General features: G+C 39.1%; 1 protein-coding gene across 6 annotated transcripts in view; it reads left to right on the top strand.

Annotated features, from left to right (window-relative positions):
• The window catches only part of RALGAPA2 (Ral GTPase activating protein catalytic subunit alpha 2), a 323,368-nt gene that overhangs the window by 51,827 nt on the left and 247,487 nt on the right, over nucleotides 1-24,054 (top strand). For all 6 annotated transcript variants that reach the window (XM_046679548.1, XM_046679547.1, XM_046679546.1 and 3 more), the window contains exons 4-8: nucleotides 8,556-8,613; nucleotides 17,856-17,899; nucleotides 19,505-19,682; nucleotides 20,475-20,590; nucleotides 23,731-23,869. In XM_046679548.1, coding sequence (XP_046535504.1) covers nucleotides 8,556-8,613; nucleotides 17,856-17,899; nucleotides 19,505-19,682; nucleotides 20,475-20,590; nucleotides 23,731-23,869 — 535 coding nt within the window. The remainder of the gene's footprint in view (nucleotides 1-8,555; nucleotides 8,614-17,855; nucleotides 17,900-19,504; nucleotides 19,683-20,474; nucleotides 20,591-23,730; nucleotides 23,870-24,054) is intronic.

Consider the following 24,054-nt stretch of genomic DNA (forward strand, 5'->3'; position numbering starts at 1 on the left):
GTAATGACGTCCCTGATGGTCTTGCCTTTTTTCCCTTAGGGCTGTAGCTTTTAGAGCAGCAACAGTGTCCTTCTTTCTCTCTCTCTCTAATCCCTTGCATGGTATCTGGCACAAAAGGGGCCTTAGTAGGAATATTTATTAACCAATCAAATAAACGGTTGATTCAGGGGATGTTTGTTTTAATTATCTACACTACTGCCAATTCAAATCCCTATCTATAGCTTAGCGATTTGCAGTACTTGAAGAGGATTTCATTATTATGAAAGTTGCTTTTCTTTTTATTGATTTCTTCCTTAAAACACCTTTCTCAACGTTTTGATTTTAAAACCTGCTTTTGTTTTTTGCCTCTTGTTTCAGCTTTGACTAATTTTTGTTATACAGCATTTACATTGTTGATGACTTTTAGTCTGTAATTATAGTTGTGTATGTGTGTGTGTTTTTAACTTGAATGTTGCTCAGGAGAGTGTTTTACAATCTCCAAAGTAATTGAGAATTTTTTAGTTTAAGCTCTCAGTGGTGGACTTTCAGTGCATTGAGTTTACTTGTGGCCTGTGCAACTCCTACACTGAGGGTTTTAGTCACAAGGATTAGAAAAAGAAATTTTAGTAGATGTTTCATGAACGTTAGGATCTGTGAAGTGAAATTTTCTCTCTCTATATATGTATATCTATTAACTGGCCTTACTATATTCAGATCAGCTGTATTCTACTCTGTTGCCTGTTTTATCTGTCAAAGATAGAATACGTTAAAATCTCCCATTATAAATGTTTCCCCCCTCAGTTTCTGTATATGTTTCATTTTCATGTATTTTTGTATTTGTTTTGTTTTTATGCTATGTTATTTCTTGCATAAAGGTTCATGAGTATTAAAGCTAAATTGTGAATTACATTTTCACTGTGTTTGAAATAGTTCCTTTTGTCCCACTTAGAGTCTTTTCACTTGATGTTGATCCTGCTTTGCTGTGTGTCTGTGCCAATGTGCACCTGATATGTCATTTTCTGTATTTTATTGTTAATCTTTCTGTTTGAAAGCTGATTCTGATTGACTTGGTCTGTGGTAGGGGAATCGAACCTATTTATATTTATTTTTTGTATGATAATCAACAATTTTTGTTTTTGTTCTACTTTTGTTTTTGGAGAGGTCACTGACTTTCACTTTATGGAATATGCTTTGTGATTTGGAAGATGTACTTCCTATTTTCTGTCATTCCAATAATTATCTCTAACTTAACAAAATACTGTTTGAACCTTTTCTTCTAATTATCCATTTCAAGAATAAAGCAGTATTTGATGCATTTACTTTAATCTCATATGTCTTCTGTACTTCTCACTTCTCAGCTACTTTAAGCATTTTAGATCCAGATTATTTTATTATAATAATTTTAGAATTTTAATCATTCTCTTATTTTAATCATTTTGACGACTTACTTGATGTTTTATAATCACACTAACTCCAATTATGTAAATATAGCTCACTGTCACAGTGTTTGTACCCGTGCACCCTTGTTTTTGCATTGTTTGTGTTAATCTCTGTATTTGCTGGAATATGAATCACTTAGTATGTTGAGGAAGTGAGGTATGTGGCTGTATACTTCCAACTCTAAAATATCTTTCTTTTGACTTCAGACATCCATAGCTGGCTATATAATTTTTGAATCATAATCTTTTAAACTCAAAACTCTGAGTTTTTTTTTCCAAAATAGCTATAGTTTACTCTAGCAGTCTGTCATACATTGGACTCTTACATAGGCACCTTGTCTGCTTTGAGGCTTCTATTCTCCATGTGTGTATATGTTGTGGCCATTCTACTCACTTTGGCCTGCAATGGGTAGTTGACTACATTATCTCCTGGAGCTTAATGTTGCCGAAGGAGAGACTGAGGTCTCCTGATCTTTGTTCCTTTGTGGATAATCGACTTCTTCTGTTTAGATTTGTGTAGGATTTTTAGTTATATATTGAATTTACATCTTTAAATGTGCTATGTCTAAATATTTATCTCTCCAGCTTATTTAGTTCTAGGGAGGCCTTGTGATGTGCAGTGTCTCATTGCAGGGTTATGGTGGCGGACTCTGCAGCAGATTCACTAGATTCATGCTTTCCATCTTTTTCATCTCCATGTAATGTTTTCTGTTATCAGAATGTTACTCACTTGTGCATCTGCTTTCTTTGTTTTCCCAGATCTTAAAAAAGATTCACTGTCTTCTTGGATCTTTTAAGAATGTGAATAAAAAATACTAAAAAATTACCCTATTCTTTTAGCACATCTATTTCAGAAGGAAGAATTTTCGTTTCTCTTTAGGATGGTCTCCTCCTTTGCTGCATATTCTAGATATGTTCTACCTTCATGGGAAGGGGACCACCCCCACCTTCTCATGTCTTTGCAGTTGCGTCTGTGCTTTAAGGAGCCATTCCTCTAAGTGTTTTGCTTGTAGATGGGATCCTTTACCCTTTCCAAGTTTTCATTGCTTAATGAGGTTTTCCAACACTTAATATTGGTTGATTTCTGAAATACAGGAGGGAGAAATTAGATAGCCCTCCCTTTTCATTACATTCCATATTTCTTTTAGATGTCTTTGCCTTGTATTTTTTTTTAAAGGCTTATCTAGTCTTCAAAGGGATGCATTTTTTTCTTTTAAGGTATGCTTTTTGGTGAGGAAGATTGGCCCTGAGCTAAAAGCTGTTGTCAATCTTCCTCTTTTTTTTTTCTCCCCAAACCCCCAGTACATAGTTGTATATCCTAGTTGTAGGTCATTCTAATTCTTCTACGTGGGGTGCCACCACAGCATGGCCTGATGAGTGGTGTGTAGGTCTGCACCTAGGATCCGAAGCTGCAAACCCTGGGCCGCCAAAGTGGAGCATGCAAACTTAGCCCCTATGCTACTGGGCCAGCCCCCTGCCTTGTGTTTTAAAGTCTCTCTTTTGCAATATTTTTATTAATTTTTTTGTAAGAAGAAATGGTAAGCCATTTTTGTAAGCCAAGAAAAGTATTGCCTTTTGAGTGATCATCTAATCAAGAATGAAGATTAACAGTAATGTTTGGAAGCACAGTTCCATTCTCAGTTATCTTTATCAAGTGCCTACTTGCCAGGTTCTGTGTTTCTACTATGTTACGGTACAAGTACCTTCCTTAAACTTGGGCGTTTCTGAGTGTCTGCTGTACATGTGAACTAAAATTAGAATTCCTTTGTCTTCCTTTTTTTCATTTTTCATTCATTCCTCTATTTGTGCATGCAGTGCTTGTTAGCAAATGTTATGTACCAGGCACTGTTCTTGGTGTTGGGGATACTAGATGGCTAATAGAGGGTCCCTTCTCAAGAAATCCAGTTATCTAGTGATGGAATGGGCCCTGTGGCCGTTTAGCTGAGAAGCATGCAGTGAAGGATGTGGTGAGAGGTGTGATTGTGGTGGGCTTTTCTCAAGAGGTGATGTTTGAGTTTGGTCTTAAAGACTGAAAGGGATATAAGAAGACAGAGCTGTGCTTCTCTTACTCAGGAACAACATGGCTAGTGATTAGACAGACAATTTGTACTGTACTGGAAGAGATTGATGGTACAAGAAGAAAAGCATTACTTTTTAAGCTAAAAATGTAGTGATCTTATTTTTTAAGATTATGTAATTCCTTATTTTTGCTCTCCTTCTCTTAAATTTTAAGGTTCCAAGCAAGCGTTGACACTCAGAGTTCAATGAAAATATTTTGTCCACGTCAGAAAGTCTAGTCATTTTTAAAGAGATGAATGGACAAGACAGTTGAATAACGAGTTGCCCTCTCCATGGGTCTCCCCGGAAGTGTCCATGCTCCTGGGCTTCTTCTCACATTGGTCCTTCTGAAACCAGTCTGTCCTTGTGGCACAGTCATTCACAGAATATTTCCTTTAAACCTAACTGCCCAGTTCTCATCATGAGTTTTTGAACATTTATTACTCAAGAGGTCAAGTAACTAAGACTTCTATTCTTTTAAACCAAACTTTGTATGTTCTTTGTGGTCAACGTTTTCTTTACCTAGTGCTCTTTGTCATGCAGCTAGTGTCAGGGAGAGTTGCTCCTCACATTCCCTGTTTTGGATGTAACAGGTTTAGTTGGCCATTGTTTTAGTAGATTACATTACATGAGTTGGTATATATTTTTCTTATTCTTCACTGTACTACCTTTCTCAGTGGAATTGAAATCAGTTGTGAATCTACTGGGATATGTTGCAATCATCTGCCAATAATTTGAAAAGAAAATGTTTCCCATACAAATTAAACGAAGATCAGCAGTTTTAAAGTACAGTGTAGCATCTTGTATAAACTCCAGCTTACTTTTCGCATTATTCCTGGTCATGTAGTCGGTTCTGAAGAAAAAAGAACTATGGATAATCAGTTACAAGAATGACAGATTCCCTGATGTGCTGATCAGTAGTAATACCTAATTTCGATTTCATGTGCTATAATGGATTACCATATAGATGCAGCCGAGTACTGAGCATTAAACAGAGCCATGTGTTTTTCAGAAAAGTAATATTTATTCACACTGTGTGGCTTTCCTGAAAATTTTTTTTGGTTTTACTCTCCAGTGAAACTACAAACAAGATGTCAATAGCTTATGTGGCATTCACAGTAGTGTAGCTTAGACTATTGGCTGTATTGTATTTGCTTCAGAAAAGATAGGCTTCATCTGGGACTTTCTGATGGACAGGCTTAGCATTTAGACACAGATGGTTGTGTGGGGCTTTATTTTTATTGACTACATAGACTTTAATGCATAAAAAATGGCCCTTGAAATATTTAGGTGTGAAAAGAAGCATCAATGTGGGTGATGTTTTAGTCTTTGAATTGTTGTGTAAGATTCTGTCTGTTTGGGAATAGTTTTAGTAGCTCAGACATTGGGCATGGCGTTTCATATCCAAACGTTATTGAATTTTTCTTTTGAGTGTCTTTAAAGTCCATCCATTTTGTAAATCTGAAGACTTTTATCCAGAAGTGGTGATAATGATAGGCCTGCCCTCAGAACAAGGTGGAAACTACTTGTGGCCAACCAACAGTATCCAAGCATCTAGATACACACCATTGTGCTATATTCTTTATTTTTCATTATATTAAAAAGACATTTTTCTTTGTTGCCTAATAAGAAAAGAAAACTAAATCCGATAAGTAAACCTACTAAACCTAAGACTGATAAGTATTTTTGAAAGCTGAAAAGTGTGATTCAGTGTCAAATTGGTTTCCTGACTAAAGTAAAGATCTGAAGAACAGTGGGCATGCCAGGCATTCATCTAGTGCAAGATAAGATGTATCCTGATCTTTAGAGTAATTTTCTCAGCACCTTCTATATGACGTTTTAAAATTAAGTGGCAAGATGGGATCAGAATATGATCCTGGAACATACCTGGGTTGCCAGGTCCCCTTGGAGGAAAATGCATGAGAAAGTAGGATACCAAGTTACAGTTATTCACTCAGAAATAGTGAACTGCGTGGAAGGAGGCAGAAAACATATGGGAAGGACTCAGTGGGCCCAGGCTTCTATCAACGTGAGGCTGCAGCCAACTGATGAGAAACAATGCCAGCAGAGACTATGTCCCTGAAGTAGGGTACACTTCCCCCAGTACTTCAGCCTCTTAATATGATGAGAATATTCTAATTAGTGATTGAAGATTATTGTGGGAGACATAGAGATGTACTGCTTACATCCTCTTTCAAGAAAGAATTTGCTGCCTAGTTGCAAGGAGTGGGGTTAGCTGGCACCCTCCAGCTGTTAAGGTCTTCAGCTTTCTAGCCTTGGTCATGCTCTTCCATTGTATTCAGCCAATGCCTGAGCAAGGCACTAGTATGAGGGCCTAACCATCTTCAGCCTCTTGGGGCTCCTCTAATGGGCTGTGTTTGCTCCAGAATTTCTGCTAGGCTGGCAGAGATTTGTCAGCTCTGTGTGATGGTCTGATTCTCCCTGCCCAGTCCTGCTTCCTCATTTCACTTTCACAGATGTTACTGTCCAGTAAACCATTGGCACTCCTAACTCCACCACAGTGTCTGTTTCCCAGAGAACTCACCCTTCAACTATCATTGTTCATTTGTTATCAAACATACTGAACTTGGAACTAAAGAATTGGAAAACTAGGTGCAAATGGAGGCTGTCTTTCTCTCTTTAGCTTGGAGACCTCCCAGCCCACCCCCTGACTATGCTTATTCTGGGCTCTAGGGTTGCTTGTTTGGCTTGGCAGCAGCCTGACTACTGAGACCCTCATCCTTATTATCAGTTCAGTCATTGGTTTTCTTGTACTAATCTCCTGGCTTGTGATGTTTTCCCATAATCTCTGGACAGCTCTCTGGGATCTTACCCCTGTCTTTGTCATCTTCTACAGCTCATGGGGATGTTCAGGTTTACATTCTGTTGGTAGGACAGTGCTTGTGTGGGTTCTTATTAAAATATTCTATAGAGAACTTTCTTTTTAACTGCTGATTCCCTTTTAATGTACTGGAGCTTAAATATAACCCAGTTTTTACACTTAGTTCCTTTTGTGTGTTGTCCATCTAAACTTCATGTTAGTGTATATTGCAAGGTGAAGACCTGTTTTGATTTTTTCCCCGCAAAGAGCCACTTGCCTCTGCACAATTTGTAGGTGAATCCATCCTGCCTGGCGTTTGGTGTCTGACTGACAAAGGTTGTGGGTTACATCCACAAATACCTGGGTAACTGAAGTCACTTTGTTACGTGGCATCAGTTTTCCCACATTTTCCACCATCTTTAACTTTTTGTAACTAGTTGTACATGTAAATAGTCGTATTTCTAATCTTTAAAAGAAATAAACATCTAAACAGCAAAAGTATCGCATCACAAGTTTCTCCTTTGACCTGTGCATGCTTTTCTCTGGCTTCTGCTCTACCTTCTTAGGGGAACCTCAGTGCACTGATATCTCTAGGGTTTCATCTCATTTTCTCATTTTAAGCTCTTCCCCAGAGGGATCTCATATACACACATCTTCAGCTGCTACCTATATTCTGTTACCATCCAAATCCTGGTCCTGCACTCTACACCAATAAATCCACTTGCCTAGAAGAACATCTCTACTTAGTCCATTGACACCTCAAATTCCTGGATGTCCAGAGCGAAACTTGATACGCTTCAATTCTGATATTCTTTCTGGACTTGATGCCTTAGATAAAGGTATCACCATCTACTAAGCCATTGGGGAATCATTCTTGAGTCATCCGTTTACCACAACTGCTCTACCCACCCATCTCGACAGTTTTACCTCCTGAATATCATTGTCATGTGCTTTTCCTCTTTCCCTTGCTGATCTTGGTCCAGGCCATTTTATTCCTTATCTGGAGTACTATCATCGCCTCTTCTCGATAGCTCTGCCTCTCTTCTCAGCCATCTTACATTTACCTCCAGCTGGAACCTGTTCAGGGACTGCAACTGCTCCGTGAGAACATCAACCTGCGGCCTCCCCTGCCTCTCCAGTCCCATCTCCTCCCCTCCTCATCCACCTCCCAGCCAAGTGGACCCTCTTGCTGCTGCTGTTCCTTTAAGGCACCAGGCTGTCTTTGCCTCTTGGCCTTCACGCATGCTCTTCCTTCTGCTTCTGTTCTCTGCTAGGCTAATTTAATTAATCCTATAAGTCTCAGCTCAAGCTTCCTCTTTTTCAGGAAGCATTCCATGAAGACCCTACTGAGATAAGGTGCTTTCCCCCTCACCTCTGTAGCACCTCAGACAAACTTCTGTCAGGCTTTTTTTTTTTTTCCTGGATGATATTTTCTTTTCTTTTTTGGAGGAAGATTAGCACTGAGCTAACTGCTGCTAAGCCTCCTTTTTTTGCTGAGGAAGACTGGCCCTGAGCTAACATCCATGCCCATCTTCCTCTGCTTTATATGTGGGATGCCTACCACAGCATGGCATGCCAAGCGGTGCTATCTACGCACCTGGGATCCGAACCGGCGAACCTCAGGCCGCCGCAGTGGAACGTGTGCACTTAACTGCTGCGCCACTGGGAGATAGTTCCTTTACCGTCTCTCTTGCCCATTAATCATTCAACCCTTGGAAGTAAGAACTAACTCTTTTATTCATATTTATTTTATTTCTACATTTCACATGCCAGGCTTGATATCTAGTATGTTTTCACTAAATGGGATTTGTCTCACCTGTGCACATTGTGTGTGTGTGTAAGTGTGTTTGGGAAGTAGGAATGGAAGTGGAAAGTGAAATGGGAAATGGAAAGTGAAAAAGAAGAAACCTGAGGAATCTGGCATTTGAGAAGTTATTCTTTTAATGTTTAAGTAATGGCTAGATTTAATTAAGATAAAATTATCATTGTAGTTTTTTTTCTTGTTTTCTTTTATGATGAGTTAAACTTGGAACAGTAGTCTCTATAAAACATTCAGAGAAGGAAGCTTATCTGGGGCAAGTAAAAACTGTCCTATGGGGTACAGGATAAAGTACAGTATTTATATTATTACAAAGAGTTTTTCTTTTTACTTCTAAAATATGTATATAGCAAGTTGTATGGGCCTATCATGAGAATGTGTAATTTCATTTGTAGTTTATGTTCTCTTTATGTATTATTGATTTTCTTTTGTTTTATAGAAGATACTGCAGTTTCTACCTGAACGAATTTTCTTTCGATGGCATTACCAGAGTATAGGTAAGAACAATTAAAAAAATTTTTAAGTAATATGGATTTCTTCCAGTTGAATCTTCAGTAATGTTTTATGTGATTAAACCCATGAAGATAGGTTATAGCAAGGGTATGCTAATTAAAACTGAGACAAGTCCAACCTGGACTGTGGAGGAAAAGATGGTGTCTCTCTCTCGCTCTGAAAGTGCTACTTAAGGTGTAGTTTGTAGACCAGCAGCATCAGCCTCAGCTGAGAGCTTGTTGGAAAATGCAGAGTCTGAGGCCCCAGCCGGGCCTACCACATCACGGTCTGCATTTTTAACATTTTCACAATAAGTTTGAGAAACATTGATGTAGGACCAGTGCTTTAGAATGCGGCAGCAAAAGGAAACTTGAAATAAAGCAAGTTACCATGGCTGCCTTTTCTGTCTGCATTTTGACGTCGAATAGCATTTCATCTCAATTTAATATTCACAGCACAACTGGCATAATTTGTGGTGTTGATTATGTATTCTCTTGTCTGTTTGAAGAATGCTTGGCTTAATCTTTCTACCTTAGAAGACTCTGATATTTCCTACAATTTTTCTTTTTTACCAGTTTATCTTTTTTATGATCATATTTTCTTCCTTGCCGGATGGTCATATTTGAGGAGAGCATAACCTTATACTGGAATCTTAACTATTTGATCATTCATTCATTCAAATATTTATTGAGGGAGAGACATTCGTGTGCAAAGTTCTGGGGCAAAAGCAAAGAATCTCTCAGTAGCTTGTATTGTATACGTTGATTGCCTAGTGAGAGGTGAGAAAAAGTAATTACAGTATAATTGGCGCTGTGAAAGAAGTGTAATGGTTGCAAAGAAGAAAAGTTCAATAATTCTATTCAGAGGAGTTGAGGAAGGGTTCAAGAGAGGTAATTTCGATCTGAACCTTGAAAGATAAGTATGGAAAGTGTGGAAAGTTCTTTCTAGGTGGGAGATCAATGTGTAAAAGACATGGAGGGGCCGGCCCCATGGCATAGCAGTTAAGTTCACCCATTCTGCTTTGGTGGCCCGGGGTTTGCCAGTTCGGATCCCGGGCGCAGACCTACGCACCGCTTGGCACGCCATGCTGTGGCAGGCATCCCACATATAAAGTAGGGAAAGATGGGCATGGATGTGTGCTCAGGGCTGGTCTTCCTCAGCAAAAAGAGGAGGATTGGCAGCAGATGTTACCTCAGGGCTAATCTTCCTCAAAAATAAATAAATAAATAAATTAATTAATTAATTTTAAAAAAAAGACATGGAACCTGAAAGAACATGGCAGATTCAGTGGATATTCCAAAATTCAGAACCTTAAATTTAATTTAGGATTATTTATGTGGAGAATGTAACTGACCCTTATATAAACTGAATTATTTTGTTATATGTTATAAATGTAAAGAAAATAAAGTATATATAGTAAATACATCTATTGAAATGAATGAATAAATCTTACTTTAAGATGGTGCCTTGGTCTTTAGATCTTTCAAACACATAAAGAAAATTTTCCTTTAAATTTTAGAGAGTTGTCAATAGCATTTCTGCTTAATTGATGCTTTGGCCTTGTGTATTTAAATTAAAGTAAAAACATAAGGAGCTTTTTACCCAGTTTAATAGTGTCTTCCTGAGCACAGTGACTCTTGGATTGGGATTACAGAGTGCTAGGTCTCCTGAGCCATCATAAGAGCTGGTGTTGTTTATCTGTGCGTAGAATAAACTGGCTTTAAGCATGGTCAGAATGAGTCATATTTCATAATGCTGAAGTATGGCGTTTGCTATAAAATCATCCTTATTATTGATGCTTATATACTTAATGCTTGAATCAAATAAGCAAGTAAAGCTCTTTTCGGATAAACGTATTTTTGCATGATTTGTCAAACTGGATAGAAGTTGGTGTTTGTACAGATCCACATCTCTTTTATGGTGATCTTCAGGCTTGATGTGCTTTGGAATCAGAATTTCTCATATTTTAGAAAGGCAGTGTGGTGTGTTGATATACAACGACCATTAGCGTGATGATATCACGTCCGTAGGTAACAGCCTAGGGGTCTGGGCGGTACCCTGTAACCAAGAGAGTTCTTATTTCTGTAGCCTATGATGTGAGTATTCATCATCAGTGCGATAACTAAACCCCAAATAGCCTCAGTCAGGTTAGTCAGGTGTTGCTGCCACGTGAGTTCAGATCAGGTGAGGTCCTGTCCACTAAGGAATTACACAAAAGAAGCTTCAGTTTTCATGGGTTTTTGGGTTTTGAAATTGCTGATAAGGGATTATGGATTTGTAATTCTACACATTTTTTTTACGTGCTTCACTGCATTCTTCCCAGTTTATTTGGATTTGTGAAAACTGTTACCGTTTGTCACTCAAGGTCTTGTCCAAGTTAGTTGTAGAAGCTAAGAAACTATAAGGAAACACTAGATTTCAAAGGAAAGGAATGTGCCTTAAATATCTCTCTAACATTGGCATCTTCTGAAAAGCCTCTGAGACTAAGGCAGGAAGCTTTTTACTAGTCAGTACCTGACATTCCAGGTATCTAATATTCCTCACTTTAGGCTTTTTACAGTCTAGACATCTAGTATTCCTTACCCAATAGGAACAACACTGCTGGATAAACTTAGTAATTGAATGTTATTGCAGCTGCTAGTGGCCAAGGTACTCTGAAATATCGGGTTAGAATCTTGAAGCTTGGTTTGCCGCCACTGATTCAGTGTGCTTCCTGTCCTGCACTACAGATGACAGTGTTAGTAGGCGTAGAAACCTAACATCAGAGCAACTCCTGTATTCTGCTAGTCTTAACAGCTCTGAGACCTACCTGATAGCCACATTTATCCTGAGAAGGAAGAAAATAACTTGAAACAGCAACTGCCAGTGTTTGAAGTCTGTTTCTTATCATGTCAACTTGTTTTGTTTGTAGCAAAGAGAGATACTCTATTTCTCTTAAAACTGTTTTTAGAGGGAAAAAAATAGTCTGTACGTTTCTCTTTGTTTAAGGTTTTTAATCCTGGCTCCTTGATACAAATCATTGAATGAGAAAGCATATTTGAACTCTAAGTTTTGCCATGTGAAGTGAATACTGGTTCATTATTCCAAGCATCTAGAGATACTGCTTCAAGTGATGTTTGGAGAGTAAGAAGATCAGGGAAGTGGCTGACACAACACTCATGACTCTGTAATGTATACTAACCAGCTACTCAACTATTTGTAAATTTCCATTGTTGATTAAAATGGAAAAAATTGGTTTGTCAAACTATTCTTAAAGTCATTTTTAGGCCAGTCAGTCATGGTGGATGAAGGTGGCCGCTTGAAGTCTTATCTCTTTGCGATAATGAGAACTGACAGGGAGTGAGGAGATGACGAATGGCACATGAGCAAACCGGGAAATTTGGTGCAAGGGCAGTCAGTGGCACCCTTTCTTGTGCCCATGTGTTATCAGTACAGGACTCAAGTTACATGTGTGTTTGCTTTAAGAAGGTTTCCTGCTCACAAGCCTCTAGAAAGCAGATTTCCTGTCCCATTCAGTGTACAGTGCTGAATACAGAATACAGTATTGTTCATATGTGTTTTTATATATGTCATTATTAAATCTAGTTTGCTCAACTAGCTTTTTCTTATACATAGTATAAAAACTAAGTGCATAACTACACTGCAGATTTGTTTATGACTTTTTAAGTGTCCCTGGCTTTATGCCTTCGGCTCTTCAGTGGCCTCACATTGCCTGGGATGTAACGCATCCTCTGAGCAAACTCGGAGCAGCCTCGTTTCTCATTATACTGCTCCCTGGGCTCTAAGCTTTCCTCAGGAGCTTGTCTGACAGCCCTCCCTGGGGCCCTCACAGTCAGGCCGCCCCACAGTCCACTCTTCCTGAGGAAGCAGGTCTCCCCATCCACTTCACACTAAGACCCCTTCAGAGGGACATCACAGCCAGGCTGAGCTAAATCCAGTGACCCTGCATGCGTCTGTGTCCACCAGGGGTGGCTTGGCCTAGTGCCCCGTCAACTCACTTGGTGTCTTCCCAGAGTCCTCTCTGGGGTGCTTTCACCATCATTGCTCTGTGTTTTTTCCCCTCCTTCCCCCTTCTTTGTGCTCTGCCCTCTGAAAGACCTCTTCTTGAGTTAAGCAACAGCCCTACAATTTCTGCCTTTTGCCTTCGTCTCCTTGGCTACTAAAACCTGGGTTTTCTTTGAGGCTCCTCTTCTCTCTCAGGGGTATGGGGATAAGATCGTCGTCTTTTTTTTTTCCTCCAAGGTCAATTCTAGACATCATTGACCACCCCCTCAGTGGAAATCTCTCTTCCTAGACTATGCCACCTTATCCCTCCTTGTTGCTGCCGTGTCTCTGATCTCCTGCTTACTTGCTTTTTTTCTTTTTTTTTAAATGGCTGAACCCTCTCCCAGTCCTTTTCCTTCATACCAAGTTACCCATCAGCCCCTTGACCCCCTCACCCTCTGTGATTTCCTGACTTCTCTTCTGGATCCTCATCATCATGCAGACCTCAGACCATAACCTCCATCCCTCTGATGTTGAACTCAGTCACTGCCAGGCCACCTGCTCTATTATTCTTTTGTTAAAAAAACAATTTTTTTAGAGTATAATTGACATACAATAAACTGTACATGTGTAAAATGTACATTTTGCTAAATTTCAACATAGGTATACACCTGTACAATCAAGATAATGAACATAGCCGTCACTCCCACAAGTTTTCTCTTGTTCCTTTCCCACTCTTCCCCAACTCACCCCCCAGTCCCCAGGCAACCACTGATCTGCTTTTTGTCACTATAGATTTGTTTGATTTTCTAGAGTTTTATAGAAATAGAATCGTGCAGTGTATACTCTTTTTTGTTTGTTTTTTTCACTCAATATAATTAGTTTGAGATTCATCTGTATTGGTGGATATGTTAATAGTTCATTCTTTTTTATTTCTGAGTTGTACAGTATTCTATTGTATGGATATACCATAGTTTATCTCTTCACTTGATAGGCATTTGAGTGGTTTCTAGTATTTCACTACATATAAAGCTACTGTAAACATTTGTGTACAAGTCTGTATGAACATGCACTTTCGTATCTCTTGAGAATGGAGTGGCTGAATCATACACAGGCATGTGTTTAAATGCCAGACTCTTTTCCAAAGTGGTTGCACCATTTTACATTCCTACCAGCAGTGTGAAGGTTCCAGGTACTCCACATTCTTGTCAATGGTTAGTATGATCAGCCCTTTTATTTTAGTGGTAGTGGTATCTCATTGTGGTTTTAATTTGCATTTCTCTAATGACTAATGATCTTGAGCATCTTTTCATGTGCTATTTGCCATCTGTATATCTTTGGTGAAGTGTATGTGATAATCTATTGCCTGTTTTTTTAAATTGAGTTGTTTTCTAAATATTGAATTTTGAGAGTTCTTTTCATATTCCAGATATAAGTGCTTTATGAGATATATGAATTGGAAATATTTTCTTCCCATCTCTGGCTTGTCTTTTCATTTCCTTAATAGTGTTCTTCAGAGAGTCAAAATTTTTAATTTTAATAAAGCCCAATTTAACAGTTTTTCGTTTATGGATTGTGCATTTGGTGTCCTGTCTAAGGAAATTTTGGCACTCAGGATCACAGTGATCTTCACCTGTGTTTTTTTCTAGAAGTTCTATTTAGGTGCTTGATCCATTTTGAGAAATTTTTTGTTTATTTCACATGCTTAGTGTAGATGTGGCAGTGCGGAAAGTTCTGTGCTCCTGTTCCCCCGGCAGCTTTGAGCAGACCTTGCACCCCACCAGCCCAGAGGGTCTCTGTGTTCTTGCCCCTTCCCTGGTGGTGTTCTGCCATTGCTTCTTAATTGATTCGAGGCATGATACACAAAGGGAGCTTTCAAAGAATTAAATACAGTTTTATAATGTGAAAGTTAGATTTGAAATATCTTTGTGAACTTATGGCCTTAAAAATATCTTTAAAAGATTGCTACTTCATCAGGAGAAATTGTCAAGCATGGCACTTCTCACAATTGAAAAAGGAGATAAACAAAGAAGTAGATTTTTAAAATATTGATGAATTTGCTTCCATTAAAGCCAGGAAAATAAAATTATAATATACTCTGTGTTACAAATAAAATGTTTAGACTAATGTGAGTTTTAATACCTTTTGACTTTTCAGTATTGAGCCTTTAAATTTTTTAATATTTTTTCAACTACTTTAATGTTCTGGAAAGATAAAAAGACATGAAACCATATAGATAGGGATACACATTTTTCCTTTTACCTCAGGCTCCAGTGTGGCTCAGCTCAACACTGGTACTTACTTAAAATTTTAATATTGTTCATCATGGGTTTTTTGCACTGATTTTTTTTTTTTGTTTTTTAAAAGCTATTGCGTTAAATATTATTTGATTACTGAGTTTTTTGGTGCCCTCTTAAATTTTGTGCAGAGCCCTCCCTCTTCTCATCCTAGTTCCTGTCCTGGTAGTCTTACTGCCTCCTCAAAAGTAGTAAGATTTATGGGGCTGGCCCCGTGGCCGAGTGGTTAAGTTCTCACGCTCCGCTGCAGGTGGCCCAGTGTTTCATTGGTTTGAATCCTGGGCGCGGACATGGCACTGCTCATCAAACCACGCTGAGGCAGCGTCCCACATGCTACAACTAGAAGGACCCACAACGAAGAATATACAACTACGTACCGGGGGGCTTTGGGGAGAAAAAGGAAAAAATAAAATCTTTAAAAAAGAAACAAAGTAGTAAGATTTATGTTCAAAGGATATTTATTGTTAAAATACAATAAAAGTTAGCCAATAGAAGTTAGAGGTTCATAGAATCAGTCCAACGAATTAGATTTTATTTACTCGTTTATTTATTTTTTTCACTTGAGTCAATGTAATGACAACCAGTAGGGTTGAAGAGGCACATAAAAGAGATGGGGTGGGTATGATCATAGTTTGGATGAAGAGTTTAAAAATCCAAACAGGAATGATATATATAGAGAAATCTCTGAGATTAAAATGAAAAGGATTTCATAATGGTAAAGTTAGAGTAGAAATATCTTTGTGAACTTAAGGTCTTAGGGAATACCCGAAGTGGCCAGGCAAGGTTCTCAGGTACTTATCACCAGTTCTCATGTTGAAACCCTCTGCTATGTACCCCCACTGCACAAATTTTTCTTTCCAGTATTGTTCTTATTTAAAAAGAGTTCCTTAGAGAATAGTTGATGTCCTATCTTCTGAGGAAAATGTGCTTTCCATGTACCAGACACTGTTCTAAGCATTTATGTATATTAACTCATTTAAACCTCATTACAATTCTCTATGGTAGACACTGGTATTATCCCATTTTACAGATGAGAAAACTCAGACGTGGTGAAATTAAGTAACTGACCCAGATTACTCAGTAAACACAGAACCTAGATTTGAACCCTAGCAGTCTGCCTCCCAAATCTGGCTTATAACTGCTAAACTGTACTGCTTCACATGTACAAGAGTTTCTGAGTACAAGAGAATGGAATAGATCAAATATATATGTATTAGTTTTCTATTGCTGCTGTAGCAAATTACCAGATTAATTTCAAAAAGTTGGGGATTATTGACAGATACGGGACATAGGTTCTGTATGTCTTTTTCTAAAGTCTATTCTTTTTCTGTGTATTTTTCTCCTCCCTGTGTAGGGAAGAGTTGGTATAGACAACTATGGGTAGGTTAAAAGTTAAAAATGTTGGACCCATTCCAAGAAGGGGAAAGACTGACAAGCCTCAGCAGTCGCACCCAGTGATCAGGAGAAAGTGTTCCCCAGAATATGTTGCAAGATGATGGATTTGCCAGATGTTTGGGAGGAGAACTGTCTGTGTAGACTTTATCCCGAGTCTCCTGGGAGGTGAAGTGTCTGTTGGCCCTGCCAAGCGTCATGAGGTCCACATAGGCCTAAGGAAGCAAATACTGAGCTGAGGCAGAATGGACTTTTTCCAAGAATGGATGAATGTGGAGGCAAGGGGCAAGACCCTAAGTTGAAGAAAGGTGTGGGATAAAACAGTCCTTGAGCACAGGCACTTGAACCTTAGCTATGAGAGAGCCCAGCCTGCTAAATACTGACTCTAGACCAAAAAATACTGGGCATGGTTTGGTGACTGGAGAAGAAGAGGGAAGAGGGCACTTTAACTTCCTTACTCAGCAAACCAGTAATGTGTTAATGCTGTAACCTAGTCATGACAATGGTGAATTTCCACTGAGCCCCCGTGTTAGGTATTATAAACAGTACAGCAGTTAGAAAAGGTTCCTTCAGGTAACCAGTGATTTTGTTCTGGCTAATGAATTCCTAAAATGTATGCGTTTAACTGACATGCATGTATCTGTCGACATAGATGTGACCTGTAGCAATCGTTGAGACACTGCCTCTATTTCTTGGTGCAACATGTCTTTGAAATAGGTTGGTGGAGTAAATGTGATGTGATATTCAGTTTTTAAAAATTGCACAAAACTTTGCATCAGGAGATCTAATAACTTTTTTCCTCAAAATTTGATTGGGAGAAAAGATTTTCTTGCTTAAGACTTTCAATATATTTTTATTTCAAAGATTACTTCCCTTTCTTGAAGTTAAGATCCCGTTTAGAGTCTGCATATGATATTTAGGTGGGGTTGCCAAGCCATCTCCATATTAAGGGCATGAACACACTTATAGAGTAATAGGTACTATGTTTCCATCCTCAGAAGAGAGACTTTCCTCAGTGCAGTGGGACACACCACCAGTTTTTGCAGTTGGCTGGTGTAGTTTTGAGTAAACCTCGATTCCCTCTCCTTGACAAGTGACCAGAGTGCTCTGCTAGGTGATTTATTGATGGACCGAACCCATAAATGTGGTCGTCATTGCAAGGAGAGAAACGTGATGTCCGGAATATTTGTAAAATGTTCTTGTAAAAGTGTTTTATGAGTGGTGGTTTTATATTATTTTTACTTTTAGAGATTTTAAAATCATTCATTTTATGCTTGACAAGAGATATGTGCACATAATCCACTGTGGGCATTTGGCTTACCTTAATATCAATCATTTTGACTCTTTTAAAAGAATTTTGAAGAGGTTCATACTTAAAGTACTTTTATCTTAAATATGTCTCTCCCTCTATGACATTGCTTTGCTTCTGAAGGTCAGCTTTCTTCCTTTTATTTTTTAAAAATTATATGTTTTTTCACAAGTACACTTTTTCTTTGTAAAACTGATCTTTTAAAAATAGATCTTAAATATGCTTTCATATACTCCATTTCTAATTCATTGTTTTAAATTTTCAGGCTCAACTTTAAAGAAGCTTCTACACACTGGAAATTCTATTAAGGTATTTATTTTAAAAGAAAATGTAATGGCATTTTTTCATTACCCTTTAATTTATTAATGCCATAAAGTGACAAAATTAGACCATTTTGGAAAAAAACTGTAAAAATCACTTAGTTTTTTATTTTTAATAGAGATATTGTATGACAAATATTGTTAGAGTTTTTATTCTTGTATTGTACCTTATTGTGATAGACATTTTAAATATTGTTAGGAGAAAGCAGCTTGGGTTTAGAGTTTGGAGTTTGGAGTTCTGAGTTGTCATTTTGATTCTGCTGTGTACAGCTCAGGAACCACGGGCAAGGTGCTAACTGCTCCTGTTCCATTATCGGAAAAGGGAAGAGGTTGAACCGTTCCTCTCTCAGCTTGAAAGCTAACGTGCCTAATTCTGTCCACCCCAGTAGTTATTTTCCCTGCTTGGGGAGAGGAGGACAGTGTCAGTGGGTGTGGAGGTTTATGCAGAGCAATGGTGAGTCCACAGCATGTCTGAAAGTGCACTGTATAATCCACATGAGGAAGCACTGTCACCAGACAGGGTGTCTATCTTGGTGTAATTGACTTCTGTGGGGAGTCAGCCAAACTTTTTTTTCTTTTCTTTCTTTTTTTTTTTTTTTGCCTCTCTTGGCTTTCTTGCAGAGCCTTGCAGAGCCTTTCCTTGCAGAGTGTTTGGCTTGAACACTTGCTCTGGAGGAATCCGCACCACCTGGGTGTAATTGAAAAGCTATCAGGCAGTCCGTCAATTGCCTACATTTGGAGCTTTCTACATCTTTCAGCCGCATCTGACGGTTTTTCATCTCTTTTGCTTATTTAACTTCCTTTATTGACATTATCTTTTCAGCCATTTAGGAATATAGAAATGGAAGTACCTGTGTTTATGAATTCTAGGAATGGGATGAAGTTGAAAGTAAATGTAGAAGAGGAAAAATAACACATCTGCCTATCAGAATGTTTTCTACCAGGGGATGCCGACCATTCGGAGCACAGTGACGATGTTGGAGAGAGTAGAGACATAAGGCAGGGAAGCTGAGAGCTGCCCTATCCCAGTGAGCCAGGTCTTCATGGTCTTATTTAGCTCCAGGTGTTCTGATTTTCAAGAACGTGATACAAAGCATAGTGTAAATTCGGAGGCGGATTATCTTTGCATTGTTTTCATGGATAATTGAGCATTGATGATATGGGCACTGTTGCCCGATGGAATAAAATACTATTAATAGGAAATATGTAGTGCTTAGCATGAGTCAGGCACTGTTTTAACTCACTTAATCCTACACCAGAACTTTGTCATAAATTCTGTTATTATCCCTATTTTACAGATAGGGAGACTAAGGCACAGAGAAGTTAAGTGGTTCTCCATGGGTCACAGCTAAGCTAGAAAGTGGCAGAGCCTGCATTTGAACCCAGGCTCTCTGGCTCCAGAACCCAAGCTCTTAACTCTTGTGCTGCATTGCAGCATCCTTACTTACTTGTCACTAAGTGAAAAACTTGGTGCGATACTTTAACAATGCCTTTAACTTCTAGTTTTTCTTTCTCAGAACTGATGCTAAGTTGCAATGCATTTCTACAAATACACGTAAGTATTTAATTTCATTACCTTTAATTTTATTTTTAGATAAGATGTGAAGGAATCAGACTGTTTCTTTTGTGGCTTCAAGCACTTCAGACAAACTGTGCAGAAGAGCAGGTGCTGATTTTTGCTTGCCTCGTGCCTGGTTTCCCAGCGATCATGTCATCTAGAGGGCCCTGCACGCTGGAGACACTCATCAATCCTAGCCCTAGTGCGGCTGATGGTGAGTGATGTTAACCATCTTACAGGCTGAAATAACTCTTCGAGTTACATTGAAGAATTCCTTGGTTTGTCATTTTCCTGAATAGAAATCTTGATTTCATAGATACGTTCTGAAGAGGAATTATTCCCTATTTGTATTCACAGTAGATTCTTAGAAGTCTTGAAAAGACTTGGAACCTATTTTATATGAAATGATGACAGGAGAAATTTACTGAAGTGATAGGAACAGGAATGGAAAGGAGGAGATAAATGTTGGCGATAGCAGAAAGTAGAGACACATGGTATGTCTGGAATGCTTTTGTGGTGATTTAAATTCGCTATCCAAAACTTCTGTCTGTTGTCCTCATCACTATTGTTTCATAAGTGGATGTAAGTGCTCTCACAGGCTCTTTGTTGCCAGCTGTGTATTTTCATGCAGCATTCATGGAAGGACAGTAGTGGCCTCATGGGACTATTAATGGCAGCCATTTGTGTCCTGTGAGTTTTCAAGGAACTTGCCTGTTAGGGCCATTGATTGATTGCTGCTCATCACTTTATTGCCCACTGACAGATATTTGATCTTAGGCTGACTGAGGTGGAATTTGAAAGCGGTGAAAATGGTCCAGTGGGAGAGGTGGCTTTGTGGGCATCTGTACCATTTTTCCAAGCCCTTCGTGTACACTGGCTTGGAGTTCATTCTGAAGAGTTCCAATGGATGGGTAGATGCATTTCAATAGAGGCCTCTTTTTTTTTTTAAAACCCCATTTAAAATTTAACTTTGCCGAGAGAGCTCTCATTGTTTTCCACTCTGCAGCAAAGATATATCCAGAAGAAATTACTCCACTCCTGCCAGCCGTATCAGGGGAAAAGATCGCTGAGGACCAAACGTGCTTTTTTCTTCAAATACTGTTGAAATATATGGTTATTCAGGTAAGAGCAAAATTGTAGATAATTCAGTGATAGTGTTATTCTCGGTAGGAAAAAGAAAACCTGCCTCTTTTCTTCCCATTTGTTCATATTTTGTTTTTTTGCTTTTTTTTGAGGCTGTTTAGTGTGATATTTCACTAATCATAGAGTATGTGCCAGGTCACTTCAGCAAAGGCCGGGCATACATACTGTTTTGTGTGAGTGTGTATATAAAGGAAAAAATTCAGTTCTCCATCTGGGTGTATCCTTTACTTTCATATTATTACCACATTCACAAGAACACTTCACTTCTGACGCTTCTAGTCAGGAAATGCATGGGTTTTTTTTCCCAACACCAAGCAAATCTCTGTGATACCAGCTGGGTGTTCTACCATTTAACTCAATTCTGACACTGTCTATCTGGAGATAGCATCAGATCCCACAAGTTAAGGGCTCAGTCCCATAAGACTGTTCCCACCCCATTCAGATGCCAATTGCAAGTAGCAGGTCCTAAGTTACTCACAACTTCTGTTATTAGACTTGGTTACAAATCAGAGTTTCCCATGACTCCCTCCTCAGATTGGATTAATTTGCTAGAGCAGCTCACAGAACTCAGGGAAACATTACATTTACCAGTATTAGAGGATATGATAGTATATGATAAAGGATACTAATGAGCAGCCAGATGAAGAGATACATAGGGCGAGGTCTGGGAGGGTCCCGAGTGCAGGAGCTTCTGTCCTCATGGAATTGGGGTGCATCACCCACCTGAGAGCTCCCTGAAACCTCTGCTATTGAGATTTTATGGAGGCTTCCTCACGTAGGCATTACCAATTAACTCCATTTCCAGCCCCTCACCCCTATCTGGAGAAACTGGAGGGGTGCTGAAAATTCCAACTTCTTATCATGGCTTGGTCTTTCTGGTGACCAGCCCCATCCAGGAACCCATTCAGAGTCACCTCATTAGAACAAAAGATGCTCCTAATGCTCTTGTCACTTAGGGATTTACAAGGGTTTTAGGGCTCTATGCCAGGAACCGGGGGCAGAGACCAATATGTATATTTTCTATTATCTCATAGTGTATGAAACTATTTTTGCCTCCTTATTGCTTCCCTAACCCTGATCTCTATGCCTGCGAGACAGGATGGAGAAGGAGGCAGGCCCAGAGGTTGAAAGGGTGTCTCAGGAATAGGCAGGGCAGGCAGGGAGGTTTGAACAAAAGTATGTGTAATTATTTCATCGTGCCATCAGCAGAGGCCTGCTTTGTGTTACGTATTCCTTTCTATTGTATTTACCAACTGGAATAATACAATCTCTGAACTTATTTTAGAATGAAAGCTCCTGTTTCCACCCCCAGCCCTGGCCCACTTCAATTCAGAAGTCTGCAGGGGGATGCAGAAGAGGGGCGCACAGGAATACAGAACTAAAATCATTGGTTTATGATTTCCTTAGGTGATTTATGTCTCTTGGTCTATATTTCTGAGCATGATATGGTTCAAAAAAACGCTACTGAATTCATCTCTCTTAGCAAACACTTCTCTCATCCCTTAGTTCCTCCTGGGAAGAGTCCAGTCTCTGTCCTCCCCTTCACAGCCAAGTTTGTTGACATAATAATCTCTGCCAAGTGCACTTCCTCACCTAGTCTTCCTTTGACACTCACTGTTACCTGCCTGTCACTGCTAAGAAGGAGGCCCAAGACCGTGAAGGGGATCTGGTGGTCACGTCCAGGGGAAGGACATGCTTCACTTTCTGCTGTATTGAATCTGTCAGCTGGTTTGACAGTGACTGCCCCTCCTTCATGAGATTCTCTCCTCCCGTGATATTTTTTTCTGGCTTTTCTCCTCCCTTTCTTTTATTCTTTTCAGTTTTCTTTAGGGGACAGTGTTTCTCTCTGCTGTCCCTTAGGATTCAGTCCTTGGCTTCCCTTTTTCACTACTCTGTCCGGGTGATCTCTTCTGCTCTTCTCTCCCCTGGTTCCGTTAGCCAGCACCAGAAACACAAGGACTCTAAAATCCTGAGAGCTGACTGGGGTATTCTGTTGTCTTCTGGAAGCCCCCATTTTAGCTCTATCGGCCTGTTCTATGTGCAGCTCAAATTTTATTTGTCCAGAAGTGGTAGAGCATTCCATCTGTCCCAGGAGATCAGCATAGAGTATCTAGAACTTGGATGTGTTGGGGGACTTGGGTGTTTATTCTAGATGTGTCACTAATAAGCTGTGTGACCTTGGATAAGTCACGTAATCTCCAGGATTCCAGTAGAAGAAGGATGCCATTGATAGAGGGTAGAGGTTTTAATGCAGACTGTGAATCACCTAAATTGTGTACAGAATTGTACGTGCGTGTCCATCCTTCTGTCCTTCCCTCACCTGTCTGCTGAGGTGAGTCCTCAGAGCAGAGTTTCTCTCTTGGATCACCCTGGAGAACTTCTAACAGGTTACAGACACTGAGCCCCTCTGCCGCAGGGGCGGCCAAAGCCCCTTGTCCCTTTACCTCAGGTGCTGCACAAATGTCATTATTTTCTAAGTGGGCTGTATCATGAAGGAATTGGGAAGTTTTCTTTAGAGTGCTCTGGGGTCTAGCAAGTATTAAGAACCACTAACAGGTGTAGCTGGACTGGCAGGCTTGGTTTATCTTAGCCTGTGGATTGCTTTTAATGAGGAAAATGCGCTTTACAAGGTTCCATAGCTTTGCCTTTTGATATTGATTTTGCATGTAGGTAACATTGGATGAAATCCTTGCTAGGGGTTGTTTCCGTAATTCCTGTTTGTTATAAATGGCCTTTTTTGAGTTTAAAAAAATAAAAGCATCTGATTACAGCTAACTAAACATTTTAAGGCACAAGGAATGTGACATCATTACACAGAACGTGTGGGAAGAAATGTGGGCGTGATGCAGTAGAGCAAGTTCAAAAGATATGCCGTCACTGGGTCATTTTTTTTTAATACTCAGTAAAAATGCTGTTTTTAACATAGTTACCATTTTGTTTTAAAGTATTCATTCTCATCATCTTTTGAGTTTTAAGCTATGATTTCGTTACATGATTGTCAATGTTATAAAGTTTTTTATTTAGGATAGGAATTTTAATAGTATAAGAGCATTTCAGTTTAGTATACATTAATTTGAAATGTAAATATACATGTGTTCTTCTCCACTTATTATCCAAAGGCTGCAAGCTTGGAGTGGAAGAATAAGGAGAATCAAGATACTGGTTTTAAATTTCTTTTTACATTGTTTCGAAAGTATTATCTTCCTCATTTATTTCCATCATTTACTAAGTTAACAAACATCTACAAACCTGTGCTTGGTAAGTACTGATTGAGCCATGTATAAGGGATGTCCATAGGGAGGCTGTACAGTCTCTTTCAGAGAGGCCTTTGTATTCTGAAAGTAAAATAGTCATTTTATTCCTATATTTAAAGATAACTTTATTGTAAGAGGTTTAAGGTTTTCTAATAAATGATTTTAACTATTTGTACAAACTAAGATGTA

This window comes from Equus quagga, chromosome 12 (genome assembly GCF_021613505.1).
Source record: "Equus quagga isolate Etosha38 chromosome 12, UCLA_HA_Equagga_1.0, whole genome shotgun sequence".
In the NCBI taxonomy this organism is placed as follows: Eukaryota; Metazoa; Chordata; class Mammalia; order Perissodactyla; family Equidae; genus Equus; species Equus quagga.